The sequence below is a fragment of the Myotis myotis genome, unplaced genomic scaffold (genome assembly GCF_014108235.1).
Source record: "Myotis myotis isolate mMyoMyo1 unplaced genomic scaffold, mMyoMyo1.p scaffold_m19_p_9, whole genome shotgun sequence".
NCBI lineage: Eukaryota > Metazoa > Chordata > Mammalia > Chiroptera > Vespertilionidae > Myotis > Myotis myotis.
Window position 1 is genome coordinate 47,937,060 of NW_023416401.1, and position 19,234 is coordinate 47,956,293.

Below are 19,234 nucleotides of genomic sequence, written 5' to 3' on the forward strand. Positions count from 1 at the left end.
TGAATTAGTGTCAAAGATTTGGGGAGGGAAATCCTCTTATTTGCTTCTCTGCCAAAAGGCCAGGAGTAGAAGCAAGGCTATTCCGGTGCAACTTTTAAGAATGAACTCACTCTCAGTTGTAGGCAACTGCCAAGCCTATCCTTGTGTTTCCCTGAGAGCAAGAGCCTTTCTAAGGGTGAGGCGCCGAGTGCACAAAATTTAAAGAGGTGCTCACTCTCACTGTGTAAGTTGTGATGAAAAGAAAAAAGCTGGATAACACGCATCCCTGGGAATAAAAATTAACCAGTTTTCTCTGCGCGATTTTTCCTGTTTTGGTTTTGTAATTCAGCCCATCGGGTTCACATCATTTTGTACTAGTTCAGGTAACATGCTTTTGATTCAGCATGGCACAAGTTTTCAGAAAAAAAATAGAATAACATTCACTTAGGTATACTTAGTATTTTGTTGTAGATCAACATAAATATAAAGGGAAAATAACTGGCTCCCTGAAAATATATAGATTAAAATCACCAAAAGGCTAATGACACCTTTCAATGAGATGATTAAAGCTAAATCAAATATGAGTAAAGACTTTAATTTCTCTAAGCAGACATTGTTACAAAGCCAACAAAAGGGTTGTCAGATTCTTATGTACACTTTTTAAATATGTTTTTATTGATTGTTTTAGAGAGAGAGAAAGGGAGAGGCATAGAGAGATAGAAACACTGATGAGAGGAGAACATCAATTGGCTGCCTCCTGCATGCCACTTACTGGGGATCAAGCCCAAAACCTGGGCGGGCATGTACCCTGACCAGGAATAGAAGAGTGACGTTCTTGGTTCATGGATGGATGCTCAACCACTAAGCCACACCAGCTGGGCTGTACACTTGTTTTTTTAATCTAAGAATATGCTACACTTATGCATCAAACTCTTATACACTTTTTTGAATAGTGATAATTTGGAGTGTGTGGGAGCAGGGTATGAATTCTTATTAGAGTTCTCCCTTCATTTATAGCAGGGAATGAAGAAGAAAGAAGATAACCCCAAGTTATGGGTTCAATCAGTAGTGAAGCATTTTTTTAAATATATTTTATTGATTTTTTACAGAGAGGAAGGGAGAGAGATAGAGAGTTAGAAACATCGATGAGAGAGAAACATCGATCAGCTGCCTCCTGCACATCTCCTACTGGGGATGTGCCCGCAACCCAGGTACATGCCCTTGACCAGAATCGAACCTGGGACCCTTCAGTCTGCAGGCCGACGCTCCATCCACTGAGCCAAACCAGTTTCGGCATGAAGCATTTTTTGAACTCAGGATATGTATTCTCTCCACTGAACTAGATGCTTCTATTTGGTTGAGTAAAACATAAATTCATCCATTTCAATGGACAAAGTTGCTCCAGGCTGAAGAGTTTTTCTTTTCACCTACAAACTTGTCTTACTGCAGGGACCATATATTAAGCCTCCTATGAGCTTTTGGTTGGGTTTAACATTCATTTTATCTAGAAATCATGAGGATTTTCATGGTCAAAGGTAACGACTTTGCCCTAAAATGCATGTAGCTTTCACTTGAATATAATCAACCAACATGATTATTTTTGCGCATGAATACTTATTTTAGCTACAGACGCATTTCTACAGCTTTACGCTGTAGAACTGCATTTCAGAAAGCCTTCCTTTCTTTGTATCACATAGCCTTTGGATGGTTTATTTCAGCATCCTTTCTTGCATTTTATTTAATTTATAAAAAAGGGGGGGGGGGTGAGTAACCTCTGGCCTTTTTTTCTCCTATGGTTTCGCTTTAATTATACTCAAGGTTGCCAGCCTACCTGAATGATTCCTTTACAATGGCAACTTCTAAAAGCCTAACAATATTTTCTAATGTGAACTCTGGTGCCTCTCCTTCTGTGTAGAAGTAAGGCTATCAGAATCGCAAAATATTTGGTTTCTCCTTATTTATCTGTCCAATTATACAAAGCAAAAAAAAAAAACCCAAACACCTGTTTATACATTTAACCTAATTATATCAATATATTCAGTAACCTTGCTTACCTGAAATGTTAGGCAAGCAATATTAATTCTCAACACAAAAGCTGGAGATGTTAAAATGCTACCATTTTTAGAAATAAAATGAATCAATCAAATTCAGTTTCTGAATTTAGAACTTAATGAAGTATAGGATGGGTAAAACCTAGCAATAGGTTTGAGCCAAACTTTAGACTAAATGAAGCTCTGACCTAAGGCACAGTCTTAAAAAAGAAAATTAACTGAGAGATGAACAAGCAATCCCATTTATCTAGTTCCATTAAAGCACCACTTTTCTTCAGTAGAATCCTAATGGTACTGGAATCTCTTGCCTCCTGGGAAACTCTCAACTATGTCATTAGCTTTCTGGATTTAGAAAGTATCTGAGAATAAAGCAATTATGTGTGTATGTGTGTGTGTCCTGACCTATCTTTTCAAATACTAGTATGTGGTTTGAAAAACTGTCCTATGTAATTTAAAATCTGAGTTGATTCTAAATACATAAAATTGAAAATAGCAGCCAAATCCTGAAAGTGTTTTGATGATATATATCAAAGAATTACTCTTCAATAAATACCAAAAAGAGAGTGTCCAAGTATCACTCATCAATAATTACTGAAATAAGAGGGTATGTGTTGTAAACTGTTCCTACTCTAATACTTTATAAATATGACTAGCAACTGCTTTTCCCATCAAAAATAAGTTTTATTTAAAGCTGAACATTTTATATATTTCAAAGCACAATGACAGATGTTATCAGCTGGAGGCTCTGACTCAGACTTGCAAGGTGCAAGGATATCTGATACGACTGTCCCTTCATGATGGATGAGAGATCAAGGAAAGGTCACTTGAAGGACTTCTCTGTGGTCATGAAGAGTGCCAATGTGAAGAATCTTGCTTGGGTTTATCCTTGTTTTCTCCTTAGACTATATGTTGATTTTAAAATATGCTTTAAAAAGAAAATACTTGACTCAGATCAGTTATAATAAGTAGTGCCTGACTGCAGAGTGCTAACATCTGTCACCATAATTAACAATTAGTGGCCTGGTGCACAAAATTTGTGCAGGGGTGGGGGGGGGTGTCCCTCAGCCCAGCCTGCACCCTCTGCAATCTGGGACTCCTCAAGGGATGTCCGACTGCCGAACATCCCTCTCACAATCTGGGACCACTGGCTCCTAACCACTCGCCTGCCTGCCAGCCTGATTGCCCCCTAATTGCTCCCCTGCCAGACCGATCGCCCACAAGTGCCCTCCCCTGCTGGCCTGATCGCCCACAACTGCCCTCCGCTGCTGGCCTGATCACCCCTAACTGCCCTCCCCTGCCAGCCTGATCACCCACAACTGCCCTCCGCTGCTGTGACCCGCCCCCTCCACAGGGACCCACCTCCTCCGCACAAGGTGGCAGAGATGTCGGGACTGGCCCCCTCCACATTGCGCAGAGCCATGGGAGGACCCCCAGGCCTCATCACATGGAGCGGCCCCTAGGCCCCGTCTCCGCTGTGCATGTGGTTATCTTGTGACGGCCATCTTTGTGGCGGCCATCTTGTGATGATGTCATGAGTGAGGGCCACCTAGGCTTTTATTAGTATAGATTATAGCTAAGCCTTAAGGAATGTTATCTCAAATATGCAGTACTTTACATATATTACTGTATTTAGTGCACATATATAACAACTGTATTACATAAAACCCATTTTACAGAGAATATGCTAACAAAAGATGAATAATTTCACAGTAAATGGCGATATTGAAATTCACTCAGATCTCCCTGATTTATGAACTTGAGAGATAGAGTTTAACAACTTGCTCAACTTCCTCTCAATGTACTGGAATAATCTATCAAGTCATTACCACTTGTAATAGGTAATACATCCAAAAATGATCACATAACATGCAAATTGCCATACAATTTCCAATATCCTATGAGAAAAAACCAAACAGAAAGCTTCCATCTTACTTCTCTAAACCCCTTACTTTGTGGGGTCTACTCCCCAGTTCTTTTTATCTTCTTCATGTTTCTTATCAGAAAACCAACTGAAATCTTCCTGCTATTTTTCACACTGAACGGGCAGCTCCAAGATAACATCTCCTTCCCCAGACCTCTTTTCTCTCTATTTCCTTCTGCTGGGTTTATGGTAGGTTTCACAACAGGGCCAGGGTCATCACAGGGATTCTAGGGATAGTCAAGTCCTCGGTCCTGGGTCAACAAGGTGGGATAATTACCATTCAAATCCAGGCCTCTGTGCCTCCTGAGTCCCAGCCCCCCAACCATCATTCAGGTAGAGTAAACTATGCCGGAAACCAATCCTAGCATGTCATAATTTCAAGAGTTTCATCAAAAGGTTGATGGAACTTGGGGACTCAACAGGGTTGAGTCACACATGTAGTCACCTGTTGGGAATGGCTGAGGGCATTTCCCCAAACCTGAAAAGGAATGATTGCTTGGATGCCAGAGAGCTCAGGGCATCTTAATCTACATGTTATTGCCTCCTACTGGCCAAACACCTGAACAGCCATTGGCTAATTCTTCCATTCTGACAATGCCTCTGTATAGGAAAACCTGACCCTTTGATGTGTATATCTCTGCCTTGCCTCAGGACAATTTGTGTTAATAAAAAGCATGGGGTCCTGAGACGGGGAGAACTTAGATCTTAGTTTCCTTTAAGCTAAACTCCTCTGAGCCCCAATGCCTTTCAAAATTATGCTTCGTCTCTGGACTCCTATTTAATCTATACACAGCCTTCTCCAGATTGCTGAACCATTCTTGATGTTGGAACAAGAACCCCGGCACACTATATCCAGGAAATGGGAGTAGCTTCAGATACCCCCAGGACAGCCCTGAGGAAATCGTGCCCACTTAGATGCATCGGATTCAGTCACATGTGGGAAAGGCAGTGCCCTGGCCCCACAGCTGCGAGGTCTATCAACGATGCAGGGGCTGTCTCCCTGACAGGAGGAAAGAACCACAATTTATTTATACAGCTGTTTTAACTTTTAAAATCAAAGGAGAAAGCTGAGAGACCTGGAGGAAGGGTTAGAGAGGCAAATATTTGCAGCCTACGCAGGAAGTTTTCAGTTTGATTAAAAAAAAAAAAAACTAGGCTCCTCATTTAACATTTTTCTGAGAAAAACAATATTTAGAGATCAATTTGGGCTTTCCTAGTTAATATTCAATTTTATTATAACTTCCTTTTAGTGTATCGAGCCCCAAACCCTAATTTTCTCTTACACTGTTTTCCTCAAGAGTAGATAATAATGCTAATGATAGCAATAATCTTGGTAATGTAGTCATGGCTAATGTTCATGACAGAATTCACATCAAGGGAAATAAAAATCTCGACTTTTCTTTTTTGGAACTGACAGATTGGTTATAAATTATTCAAGTTCAATCCTGATCATCATATTTTGGGACATCCAAAAACAAGCACAGCTGAGCATGAGGACAGGTGTGGAGATGAGGAGTTACTTCATCTTCTCAAGCATTCCTTTTAAATGGGGGCGGGGGTGCAAAAGAGCTGCCTTCAGAGATTTTAATAGCAAAATATAATTCAAGTTCCTAAAAATAAGCATCATCCTCCCAACATTATGCTTTCATAGTAACTCTATTCTGCTTTTTATGCTTACAACAGCCTTGTGATTGTTATTGTTGTTCCTATTTTATAAGAGAATGAAATAAGAGAGCAAGCTATTCACCAGAAGTCATACCATTGGTGACTGGTGGAGGCTGTACTCAACGTGACTCAAATCTATGTGTTTCCCCCAGATTCTGCCCTAAAAATGAACCTAAGGCTGCCAGAACACATACATCAGGGATATTGTACAATCGACTCCCGAATTCAGAAAAGGACTTGAGTAAATGAGCTTTAAAGCCCCAAGCTTTAATTTTTTAATTAAAACAATGCATTATTTTTCTTTCTGATTAAAAAAACCAATATTAATATAAATATTTAAATTTCAATATTAAAACCACAGGGAATTTGAAAAATATCATTATAGGGGGTACATTCTATGGGGTACTGTAGCGCACACTGAAATGACATCAAATACTTTATTTTTTTGCTAAATTCCAAGAGGGGTTATTGCTTGGAAAAAGAATAGAAAGAGTGACTGCAGGACTGCTGAAGCCTCTGACGTAGCTTAGACCCCTTCCTCCTGCCACCTCCAGTCCTCCCACACCCCCTGAGCTCTGGGCAGGACGTGAAAATGCAGTGCCTGAAAAACGGCTTTATCAGTGTGCCCAGAATTTACAGCAATCAAACTTAACCACAAATCAGCAGCTGTGGGCAGCGTGCAGAGAGCAGCACTGAGAAAACAATACACGTTACAAGATATGAACCATCTGAATATTGGTTCCCTATGTTTTTATCATAAATTCTTCTGTGAAATCTTAATTGGATCTGAAACAGAATGCACTTCCTCCTCTGACCTTAACCCTGAATCCTCATTCATTTGTATATGTTTTCCATCCTCAATTGTACTCACGTCTCCAACAAACTAATCAATGGGGAAAACAGTCTTGTTTCAGATCATTACATTCCACAACTGCTCCCCGAGATTCGCTGAACGCAGCTGCTGTGCCACAGGTAAAAGTCTACTTGCAGGTATTCTAATGATCACCCAAAAAGATACCTATCCTTTGTAATAAAGATGGAGTTTCTAATTCCAACATCAAGATTTATACCATCCCACCATTTTACACCGATCTTTATAAAAAGCACTTTTCCACGGTGTGTATCTGCTCTACAATTTAACTGACTTTTATCTCGGACACAGCTCTGTCTTTCTTTGCACACCCCGTGTATGCTTGTACCATTGCAAATAACCTTCACTATGCGCTTTCGTCTTGTGATAATTCTCATCTAACTTGTTAGTAATCATTTTCAACTGTTGATGGCTTCACTTTTCTTGAATATAATTACACTGAACCCCACTGACTAGAATTTACCAGTACCTATTTCTCCTGTATAAGCAAAATTAATTTGCTGCCTACATTTTGTTCTGTTATGAGTCAGTTGAGAAAATTACATAAACTGTGTCAGGGTAGAGTGATGTGGGATGCAGAACAGAGTTTCTCAGATATGTTATTTCTTCTTCATTTCAAAGAACCAAGTGCAGAATGTGTAATCTTCTCCTCTCCACACCCACTCTGCGCCACTGTGGACCCTTAAATGACTCACACATCAGAAACATCTAATTTAAGCATGGTTTGACTAATTTCACCAGTGATCATCACCAGTCTTTCAAACTCACATCTGTTGAGCATTATGTATGTGTTGTCCAAATCTTGATTGTGTGTTTTCAGTTAAATACCTTAAAACATGTCAGCATTTTAACTAAGAAGATAAGTCAACAGTCTAAGGGAAGCATTCTTATCAGATAATTGTGCACTGTTTACACACAGAACTTGCTGGAATGATGTTAGTCATTTTGGTTCATGTAATTACCATTCCTATAACACAGCCCCATCTTGAAAAACTGCTCTTCTGAATTTATCCTACAGAAGACAAGGATGCTAGCTGAATCAGCAATGCAGAAGGCCTTGCCATGCTATCTTGTCTTCCCCCTCACCCCCAGCCCCGTGTCTTTGGGGTTCTCTCTTGTTTAGGTGATGGCAGCAGGTAAATCCCAGGTTGTTGGCCTGAGAAGACTAAGGCTGGTTGAGTTCAACATGAGTATTTTCCTGGCAATTTCATGTTCTCTAGCTGTTATTCACTGGCATGTGTTCAGACCCTCCCATATACTGAAAAGTTAAGCCATGCAGGGCAAAAGGAACCTTTTGAGCCTATCTTGATCCAGGCCAACCTCCATGGGTCCAGACCAGCTCACTGGAAAATGGCACTGCAGTGTAGGGCCAACTAGTTACAAATGGTCCTTTAGTTGCTAAAACCCCTTCTGGAATGGGCTACTGGTCTTCCTGCTTACTTGAAAGTATACGTCTATCAATTAAAACTCCTTAAATGTATTGTATACTACATATACCAAAAACTAGAATTTTTAAAGGATGGGATTTTTGAAGAATTGAATAAAAGTCCTAGATATTTTTTTCCAGAATTTCAATAATATGTTATTTCTGCACACTCTATCCTGAAAATGTCTATTCTAAGATACATGTGTAATATTTCTATATCCAGACTAAATACCATTGTAATCTCTCCAATATTACCACTGCTTGTTATTCTTACTATATCCACTTTCGAGATTTGTTAAATTTCAAGAATATGGAATGATTAGAGAACCATGTAAGTTTATATATTCTTTCTTGAACACATGCTTTTTAAAGGTAAAGGTTTCAAAAACATATGTTAAGAGGGTTTGATGATAATGCAACTAACCCTGATACTTCACAGGAAAACAAAATATTTTCGTAGTCATAGAACATCTTAACATTTTTTTCAGAAATGTATTTTCCAGAGTGGATATAATCATCCAGACTTGCTTTCTAATTCTTCTAAAATATAGCTCTAATGATTGTTCCCTTACTCTATACTTATTTTATTTTCAAATGTATCTATTACCTCACCTCTAATATAAGAACACCCCCTTTTTAATTCAGACAGCTTTTCAAAGATATAGTCAGTATTGATTATGAAACAGAAATGTTAGACTCTATCTAAATAAATCATTTGGAGGAATTAGCATGACTAAACCTTTTCAAACATTAATTATAATTCTATTCCTCATTTAGATCCTAACTCCCTTGTTAATATGCTAAAATGTTAATATATTAGATTGCATTTTCTTGAGACACTTCTTTTATGTTAGCTGACCGTGTATTATTTTCTAAAACCATGTTTTACAATTATGAGGGCTAAATTTTTGAGAAACATGATCAATTACTATATAAGATTATGGACGTTACTTGATAGGGTTATGAATGTAAATTTGACCCATGTTTCAAATTGACTCACTCCTCATCCTTAAATTGGACCATGGACCTTAATGAAGCCTGCAGAGCATCCCCTTGAACCAGAGCTATCATGAATTCCAACCCATAAGGAAGATTCAAAACTTCCAGATATGATTCTTCAACAGAGGAACCTGGAGGACACCACCTGACCCAGGTGATCAAAGTCAACATCACTACCAATGAGTCATGCTGACGTCCTGTACCTCCTGACAAGATGCGGTGGGAAGGGCATCTTGTCAGAACTACATCACCTGAAATGCTCACATTAGGAAGTAACATGAGACTAACCCAGGTTGTGAGATGTGCTACCAAGTTCCTGGTCAAGAATGACAATGTGAAAGATGGAGTGACTACCTCAGGCTGAAAAGACTAAGGAGACAAGACAAAGTCAAGATGTAACAATAGACCGGCTCCTATCAGAAAAAGCACTTTACTATCACAAATGGAAAATGTGAATTCGACTGCTGAATGGTAATCAGTATCATACCAATGTTCATTTCCTGGTCTACGTAACAGATGTAGTCATGTAAGATTAACATTTGGAGAAGCTGGGTTCTAAAATAATACTTTGCAACTTATTTGGTAAGTCTGAAGTTATGTCAAAATGAAATGTCTCAAAATTTTACCGACTGATCCCAATTTTACCAATGAGAGGATAGAAATTTATGTTTAAGGGCAATGTTCAAAATACAGAGAAACTTGCAAGTATAAACTAGGCTTTCTACTTACTGGTCTTTCTACTATATAAAGCTTCCTCTAATATAGATTTAGAATACTCTGTCCCACTTTCTAAGATAATTTTTTCTGTGTTGATATGAAGATTGTATAAAAGGATTATGAAATCACAGAGGTACATCTTATATCCTCATGCAAGCCTTTGTTCACAGATCCATGGCTCCATTCCTCCCTCCTACCCACCTCCACAGATGTAGATTAGCTATAGAATTTACTGCTTTCCACTGCCATCTGGTTACCCGCATGGCTTATCAACCAGATGGTGAATTTTATGAAGAGGAGCTTGTTTTCTTTAAACTCTCCCATCTAGCACAACACCTACCACAGAGGAGGTACTAGGTAAGCACTAAAAGAAGACAGGAGACTGGGGAGGGGGATGTAAGTGAACATGGAAGGGGATAGACCGGACAGCAGCAAAGGAGAACTTGGGGGATATAGTGTTAAGCATATTTAGAGAAACTACTGTTTCCCTCCAGTGATCATAATTATGATGACAGATAATCAATATAAATCATACAAGAATCATGCAGATTAGGGTGAAATTTCTCCCAATATAGTATTTATCTATCTATGCTTGAGCAGACAAAGGCTCGGGGACTGTCCTGCTGCTTGTCTAATTCTGTCATTTATCTTGGTGAGCTACAGAGACTGCTGCAGATTCTGGGACTCCATGTCAATGAGCACTGCACGCAAAGCTTGTCAAACAATCACAGAGGCCCAGTATCATCACTTGAGTTTATCTCATTTTTCACTTTCAATCTCAACAGAAACACAATGTAAAAACAGGACTAGCATAGACCTGTTTTGTTTTTTTTGTTTTTTAATTTTTGCTTTTCCCATCACAAAATGGATGACAAGTAAATACAAATAAAAGAGTTCAAGAAGATAGCATTTTAAAATATTTTGATCAATATGGATAAACAATCAAAAATTTCTGAGCCAATCTAGATTATCTAGTTTTTCATTAGGTTTATAACAGTAAGCCCCTCTCCTCCAACTCGCAGTTATGCAGTTTCACTGATGAAGCCTTAGGTAATGGTAACTTCCATTTGTAAACTGAGATAACTTTGAAGAGAAAATGGGCAATATTAAACTGAATTTATGGCAAGTTTGTGCATTTTAGTGGCAAAATCAGATGTATTTTATTTTTGCTATGGCTGAAAAGAAACAAAACAAAAACTGAATTGTTGATTTTGTGTGGAGAAAGTGCACTGAATACTTTAGAGCTACTAGTATACTGAAGTATAGTAAGAGCTAAGAATACCTGCCGAAAAGTATGTCTAAGGATCTGAACTTATTTAGATCCACAGAGCTGATCCATGCCCAAATTCCCACCAGGCATTTCACAGTTCTATTGCAAAGTAACAAGGTAAGAACAAGTGTCTTCACAATTCACTCTGGTTGTAGGGCTATTGTGAAAATGGGATTTCTACACATGCGTAGGAAAAAGAAACAGCCATTGCTTTCTTCTAAGATAGGTGCCAACTTTAGGTAATCTACATATTGAGAGGGCACTGTTTGCTGGCTTTCCCCTCTAAAATCTATAAAATGTAAATTGTACCACGATGAGTAGGCTTTTCCCTAACCAAGTAATAAATATTTAGGATTCATTATTGTCTTTGTGAGTATCTAATATAAATCTGCCAGTTACGAAATCTAATTCCTACCTCATTTTTTTAACACAACCTCTTTTCAGGAGGAACATTCCTTTTCTGGAACACCAAACCCAGCTTTAGTTATCAGGAGACAGAGTATCTCTTGGTGAGAGATACTGCTGAGGTGTAATTGGCTGCATTGAGCATGCTCACCAACACGTTCCAGCAAGCTGACCTGAAAGCTGAGTGGATCCCACACTGAATGCCTACACATCTGATGCTGACTGAGGTAATAGGAATAAATTCTCCCCGAATAAGCAGGGAAGAAAGGGGAGTAGCAGGGAAGACAAGAGAGATGTTCACAGCTAGAGAAGCCAACTGTGGAAGAGGCACGGAGCACGCATTTCAGGGAAAGTAATGGCCCGGAGCGCAGCAATCGCTGGCAGCCCATTATGGTTAGGAGAGATGAAAACCACTTAATGCCTGGAACAGAGGCCGGGTGGTTTGCAGACACATTTTTTGTCAGCTAGTTGGAGGACATTAGGTGAGAAATGCCAAGGTGAGGAAAAGGCTGGACTTAGAAAAGTGCAGTGCGATTCAATGCGATAGATGGCTGTGAATTAACAGTCAGTTCAGGGGAGACAAGGAGGGACTCCTATAACAGGACAGGGAGACAGGCACGATGGCAACTAAGAAACACTCTTAGCGAAAGGCGCACTATTGTTCTTTAAAACAACTCCATACGGCATGGTGACTAGCTATATATACAAAAGCCTAAGTGATCGTTACAACCAGTTACTGAATGACCAGTCGCTATGATGCACACTGACCACCAGGGGGCAGACACTCAATGCAGGAGCTGCCCTGTGGTGGTCAGTGTGTTCCCACAGCCAACCTCCTGTGGCCAGCCAACCTCCTATGGCCAGCCAACCTCCCACAGTCCCTCCCCCAGGCTGGCCAGCCCAATCGGTCCCAATTGGGACGGGGCGAGACGGCCCAGATCAGCCCCAATCGCCGGCCAAGGCAAGGGAGCCCACCCATGCATGAACTCGTGCACCAGGTCTCTAGTCATTAATAACACTGTACTGCATATTTGAAAGACGCTGAGAGTCAATCTTAAAAATTCTCATCACAAGAAAAAACAATCTATAACTATGTATGATAATGAGTGCTAACTGGACTTATTGTGGTGATCATTTCACAATACATACAAATGTTGAATCATTGTTATACACCTGAAACTAATGGTAGATGCCAATTATACCTCAATAAAAAAAGAATTCCAACAGAGTAATAACTAATGACTCTTTCCTTAAGTCTATACCTTTCCGGTCAGCAGTTTATCAACTCATATCACCAGATAAGAGTAAGATTCTCATGATAAAGGTCAGATTCTAACACAGCCCAGAAGTCTGTGCCCTGGAGATCTTGTGGTGAAGGTTCTACAAGCACTCCTGGTCCCTTCACAAACTGTTCTACTTTGGTCTTGAGTTATCATGTTGAATAAAACCAGTAAATAGGCTAAAATAATAAGGTCACAAGTCATCTTGTGACTTAATTATCCTCAATGTCTTAATGACCAAATGTTATTTATTTATTCATCTTATTGGCCATCAGCTCTTACCATGGTCTCCAAATTCAAAGGCCTAAAAAATATACGTACACATGATTTCTCTGGCATTTGAAATCCCTGTGTATAAGGAATGAATCATTCGCCCACTAACTATATTTCCCACTAACTCTCCATCTCAAATTATCTCACTGCATTTTTTCTAAATTTTAGTCATTTAAAGAGTTTTTGTGTTTAACCCATTTGCATCCTGAACATTTTACAGTGAACATCTGTATGGAACGCCCAATATACATCAGACAAGAAATAAACACAAACTTGTTTTTCATCCCACACAATCTGCCAAGTGATTGTCTCTGATTAACTGAAAGGGAAACACAGAATATTTCTTGTTACCTAATCAAGGAACCCAACATTTCTGAGAAAAACAATAAAAACGTTGCCCAATAGCTTCATAAGCATTTGAAATTTAAGTAACCTTAGCAGCATGTATTTTCATAATTTTAAATTGACTTATAAGGATTACTTAGATACAAGCATTCTGAATTATTATGTGAAGAAGGGTGTTTTAAAATTTTTTAAATTATGTTTACTTCAAAATGTCAACTTCACTGTGGCAACCCCATTTAAAACCAAATTAACGGAAATATTTTAGTTGTCTTTAGAAAATGTTATATTCTCATAAAAGTATGATTTCACCTAATCACTACTAATTCTTTCTGAATCAGCTGAATGTTATATAAAACTGTCCACTGGAAAAAAGTTTGATGAATTTGTTAAATGTTCATTAAAAATGAAATTAAGTTCTAAATTCTTAGTCATTAACAATGCATAATGGTGACTGCTCTCACTTTGTTTATAAGAAAACAGAAAAAGCTGAGAGAGGAATTTAGTGCATGTACACTGTATAAGATGCTACAAATAAAATAGTACTGGCTCTAAAGATATATATGCACATAAAACACGTGTGTACTAACACATCTTTTCTTAGTGGAAAAAAATGCTATGGCTGGGCTAAAAAGAAAAAGTTTTAATCCACAACCTAGAAACCTTGAACTTACTCAAATCTTTCTCTTTTCCATAAATGTCCATCATTATTTCTAAAATATAGAGGCATTCAATGAGAACAGTAAATACAACACAAACCACCTTGACTTATACAGATACCCATCAACAAAAACAGATTTTTACCTTTATGTAAGGTGTGTTCAAATGAAAACATAACCCATGAAATAAAGAGCAAAGATTCTTCCTTGATCTTTCAAAGTTGGAAATTCACTCAGGCGTAAACTCATCAGCTTTATTAGGAACAGAGGTCTAGAGCTGACAAAGTGCCAAGTAAAAACGCAGATGTATAGATTTCTTGTCAAAACTTACTCTATGAAGGAAACATTCACCAGTGTTCATCACCAAATTGAGAAATTTAGAAAACCTTTGCAAATATGTAAGTATCAGCCATACAGCATGCTAGGCACTGGACCGGATATGAGCATGGTCAGGGAAAGGCCCTTCTCCTGATGGGCCCCTCAGTGCGGAAGGCACTCAAATGAAAAATCCTGCCCAAATAGAACAGAGCTGTGAAAGATAACGTTCAGTTTGGCTCCCACCTGGCCACCTAACAAATGCACCACAAACTGCCCACCATTGGTTTAATGAGTATCACTTCTAACTGACTTCTGTTCATATTCATTTTTAACCAAAAAACAATTTTCAAAAGCAAATCTTAAAAAAATCCATCAAAACCAGACCACCTCTAGAAAGAGTAGGTTTGAGTTGCTCATAATTTAAAGACAATAGAGAGAGAGTTTCATGTTCTCTAACACCAAAGCATAAATGAGCAGTTCTCCATCCAAGCACAGACATTCCCAGTAACCACGAGTGACTTCGAAAGGCCACATGCCCTACCTTTCCGACATAGAGGGGGTCCGAACCCATGTACTCCTCCAGCACAAAGAACTGATTCCACACCCAGCTGCGCTTGGTCCTGGGCCTCCCCGACTGGAAGTAGGGCTTTGAGCTGGACCTCGAGAGTTCTGCTTGACTCATCCCAGAAAAGCACAGGACAAGGGCGATCAGCTGCAGGAAGTGGCAGAACTCCACTTTGCCCAACTTCATCTTTTTTTTTTCTTTCTTTTTCCTGTGTAAGAAAAGAACCTTGACAACAGAAAAGGCACAGTTCCAGTTGGCTTGGCAGCTCTTGCCTCCGGCAGGGTGTCAGCTGGGAGTCCAGAGATGATAATTTGTAGAGCGTCCGGTTGGAGGTGGTCACCACCGCTGAATCGCCTTCGCCAAAGAATGGTGTAAGAGGTTCCTATCGGGACAAAGCGACAACTCGTGTCAGAAACCAGGACACACAACCAGGAACGTTCATTTACTAACTTCGCACTGATTTCCCCAAGATGTCATCATTTGTATAATTGCTAAACTAAAGATTATGAACTTAGATGGAAACTGGCAATCACCGTGGTCCTATGTGGACGTCGCTGAGGCAGGATGATTCCTGTTCCACAATGCAACCTTAAAATTCCGCGCTGCTTCTAAGGCATTCTACTTGAGCATATGGTTTATTGCACACAAATGGAACCACATCCATTAAAAAAATCATTTTAATGCTAGCCTTTACTTATTTAATTTTTTTTTTATATTGCAGGCAGTTTCCTGCGCTGGTATTAGGCTATGAAAGCAAAGCAGGGATTTAGGCGAATGGGAAGGACATATGCTGGTTTAAATCTCTCCTGTGAAACTGTAAAGAGAAATAACGGAGCACGAGGTGCTTCGACGCTGGGTGATTGATTCTGAGTCACAGAACACCAGCTGCTCTGACGTGTTCTGAGTTGATTGTGATCAGCTGAAAGCTCAGTCGTTTCCAGTTCCCACTCTTCAAACTTACTGTCACAGATGCTGTGGAGCAGGTTCGATTATGCTATTTCACTGCAGTGATTTGCGACTCCACAGATATTTACTGAACATCTCACAGCTAGGCTTGCGCATAGTAGGGTCTTCCCCCCCAGACACACTTATGGGATTGAATTATATGGACCATCAGAGGGGTGAGGAAACTCAAGTGTATTTGTAATCCCCGTTCACTGTTGGCATCAGCACAGAAAAAAAAACCTCTCATTCTAAGGTCTACTTATTTCAGTTACAGAACCCTGATTATGCAAGAGATAAAAAATCAGTTACAAAACAAACTTCCAAAAACAGAGAAATGATAATTTATGAGAAACTGCTCATGTAAATCACTATGCTACACTTTGCTTTAATTCCTTTGACTATAAATAAATCAACAATTGGGCAGTTACAGTGAAGGATTAACATTTGTGTTTTGTTTTGAGAGGAGAAAAATACAGTTTTAAGAATATGAAGCCAAAAGATAGCTCCCTATGAAGGCAGAAGCTACACTGCCTTTGTATTATACGCTTTTCCATCTTTCTACCTGTCTCTCCTATACCAGGGATAACAGTTACTCCTGTTAATTTCTTATAGAAAAAAATATATAGAAATACTTATAGAAAATGCCACGTAAGCAGAAAAAAGGTGAGATTTGTTAAACATGTTGGAATAGCCCGCACCACTGGAAGAAATGGATTGCACTGACTTTGAGCTCCATTCGAGGGAACATGTTCATGTTAAAATAGCTCTGTAAAGTTTTGAAATTTCAGAGGGCACCGTGGAATAACCCAGCTGCTTGCAGAACGGACTTGGTGTACGCCGAGAACCAGAAAAATGATAAACCATTATTGGAGCACACTGACTGTCGTCTGTGCACTGAACACATCTCCCAAATCCAGATCTCCCATCCAAGAAGCAACAATGAAATCGGTCCATTTAGAAACCACTCTAGAAGGTCAAGTTATTCTAGACTTAGAATCATTAGAAGTAACTTGGAGTCAGGCACTAATATTCCAATGTAGGCCCCTCAATGAGGTTGAATGTTCCTGGTAGGGAGGTCTGAGCTAACCCACCTGAGACAGGTTACCTGTAGGTAAAGATGGTGGGTAGGTGGTTAAACTAGGCAATGGTGCACCAGGATATTGGTCTATAATGAGCCAGGAGTTACAGTCAGGAGCTCAGGGTGGTGGCTTTTAGCGGCAATAGCTGTCAGCATGGTGAAAAGCACAGTCATGTGACCTCCCTCATGCTAGGGGCCACCTAGGTTCCTGGGGACAGGGAGGGCTGGGTTAGCATTGTGGTGACAGGACTGAGGCTAGATTGTGAAAACTGAGGCCAAAGGACATTTCCAGTTTTCCCCCTCTCCTTCCTCAAGAGTGAATAAATTTTCTCACAAAAACAGGGATGTAAGTACTTTGATCCCTGAGAATATTTTTTTTATTTTTTTGTATTAAAGTTTATTGTACTATTTTTAAATAATTATTTATTGTTGAAAGTATTACATATGTGCCCCTTTTCCCCCAATGACTCCCTCCAGCGTGCTCCCGCCCTCCCTGCCCTAGGCCTTCAGCACCCTATTGTCTGTGTCCATGGGTTATGCATATATGCATACAAGGTCTCTGGTTGATTACCTCCCACCCACCCACCCTCCCCCACCTTCCCTGTGAGATTCCGCACTCTGTTCCATGCTTCCACATCTCAGGATCCACTCTGTTCGTTCATCCACTAAATTTGTTACTTAGATTGCACATGAGAGTGATCATGTGATTCTAATCTTGCTCTGACTTATTTCACTTAGCATGATACTCTCCAGGTCCCTCCATGCTCCCTGGGGCAATTTTTTAAATGTGATATAGCTAAATTATATTATTTGGACTACTTTATTAAGTGAACTTTGATAGCATTGTTTCAGTATGAAATGTATCCAACTTCTAACAAACTAAGTAGCGAATGAACTTTGGGAATTCAAAATTAAGGGAGTTATGATAACTATACAATGGTAAAGACTGGGCAATGCATCGGACAGAGACAGATTCTGAGTCTTCAGTCAGCTAAACAATCTTGGACAAGTTATTTACAGAATTCTAAGCAAGTAAGTTGCAGAGATAAAGCCTCAAGTTTCTTGCTTATAAAACAAAAATGATAATAATGGCATCTACTTCATTACAGGATAAAACAAGTAAATCATGAACAAATCATGATAGTGTCTGGGCCAACTCAAAGCACTAAGAGAATAGCTGTTAGGGTAATTAGTGCCATGATGATATTTTTCAGTTTAATACTAGTTCTGTTAACTAATACTAGTTCTGTTAACGTTAGTTTGTGAAGTGATGTTAGTTTTCCTTTAAAAGTTATGTGAGGCATCTGTTGTGGCTCAGTGATTGAATGTTGCGCCATGAACCAAGAGGTCAGGGTTCAATTCCCCAGTCAGGGCACCTGCCTCAGTTACAGGCTCAATCCCCAGTAGGGAGCTTGCAGGAGGCAGCTGATCAATGATTATCACTCATCATTGATGTTTTTTCTCTCTTCCTCACCTTCTTCCTTCCTCTCTCTGAAATCAAGAAGAACATTTTTTTTAAAAGCTATCTGTAGTAAAATGCTTTAGACAACTCTCACGCTGAATGAAACAGTCTTGATAGTTCCTGTCAGTGCCAGAGAATATGGATCATGAACCAAAAAAATCTAGATGGATACAAACAATGGCATCAATTTTCTTTTTTCAAAAATAATGTAATAGGAAAGCAATTTCTGTAATTCTTACCAGCCAAAGACTGATATTGGAGTTGGAGAAATTCATTCCAGCTCACTCGGGATGTTCACTGATAGGAAGAAAACAAACATAATGTGGAATGGGAATAGGAACACTGGGGTCTTTGTCCTAAAACCTCCCCTATTTCTGTAGGACCTTGGATCCCCCTGGGATTTAATTTTCTATGTTGGCAAAAGAACTAAATTATCCTGAAAGTCTGTTGTGGCGAGCCGGCACGGCCATGGCATACTCAGCCCCAAGGCGCCTTATGTGCCACGCCAGCTCAGCCTGGTTCAGTGAACCTGAGAGGGGGAAGTGAAGGATGGAGAAAAGACAGACAAGAGAATGAAAGCTGGGTCTATGTGGACGCTGCTCCCAAATGGAGAGACAGCGCCAGCGCCTACAAGCAGTGTCTTTATTTTATAGCAAATGCCACAAGGCAAAGTAAGGGCGTGGTCAAGATGTTTACAACATTCTCGTGGGTTTCAATCCTACTCAATTACATGCAGCTGAACTCTATCAAGCCTATATCACTCAGATACGTGGGGCCACGTGTTCGGACCATACGTTCAAGCTTACAACTATGTATAGCTGTAGGCTATAATTGTGCTGGGAGGGCTCTGCCCTCCACGCTGGGACTTGCATGTGGCAATGAGAGGACTGTGCCCTCTCATTAGTCCGAGGCTTGAACCTGTCCAAACACTGTTGCTGCTCTCCACAGTCTGTTTTTACAGGTCTTACCTTTTATGCTTTTGACAGTTATATAGAATAGATTTTGTTG

At 39.7% G+C, this 19,234-nt stretch overlaps 1 protein-coding gene across 1 annotated transcript in view; it reads right to left on the bottom strand.

Annotated features, from left to right (window-relative positions):
- The window catches only part of CDH7 (cadherin 7), a 119,987-nt gene that overhangs the window by 92,327 nt on the left and 8,426 nt on the right, over window positions 1–19,234 (bottom strand). The window contains exon 2 of the mRNA XM_036323527.1: window positions 14,718–15,123. Within this exon, the coding sequence (XP_036179420.1) occupies window positions 14,718–14,927 (210 nt within the window). The 5' untranslated portion in view covers window positions 14,928–15,123. The remainder of the gene's footprint in view (window positions 1–14,717; window positions 15,124–19,234) is intronic.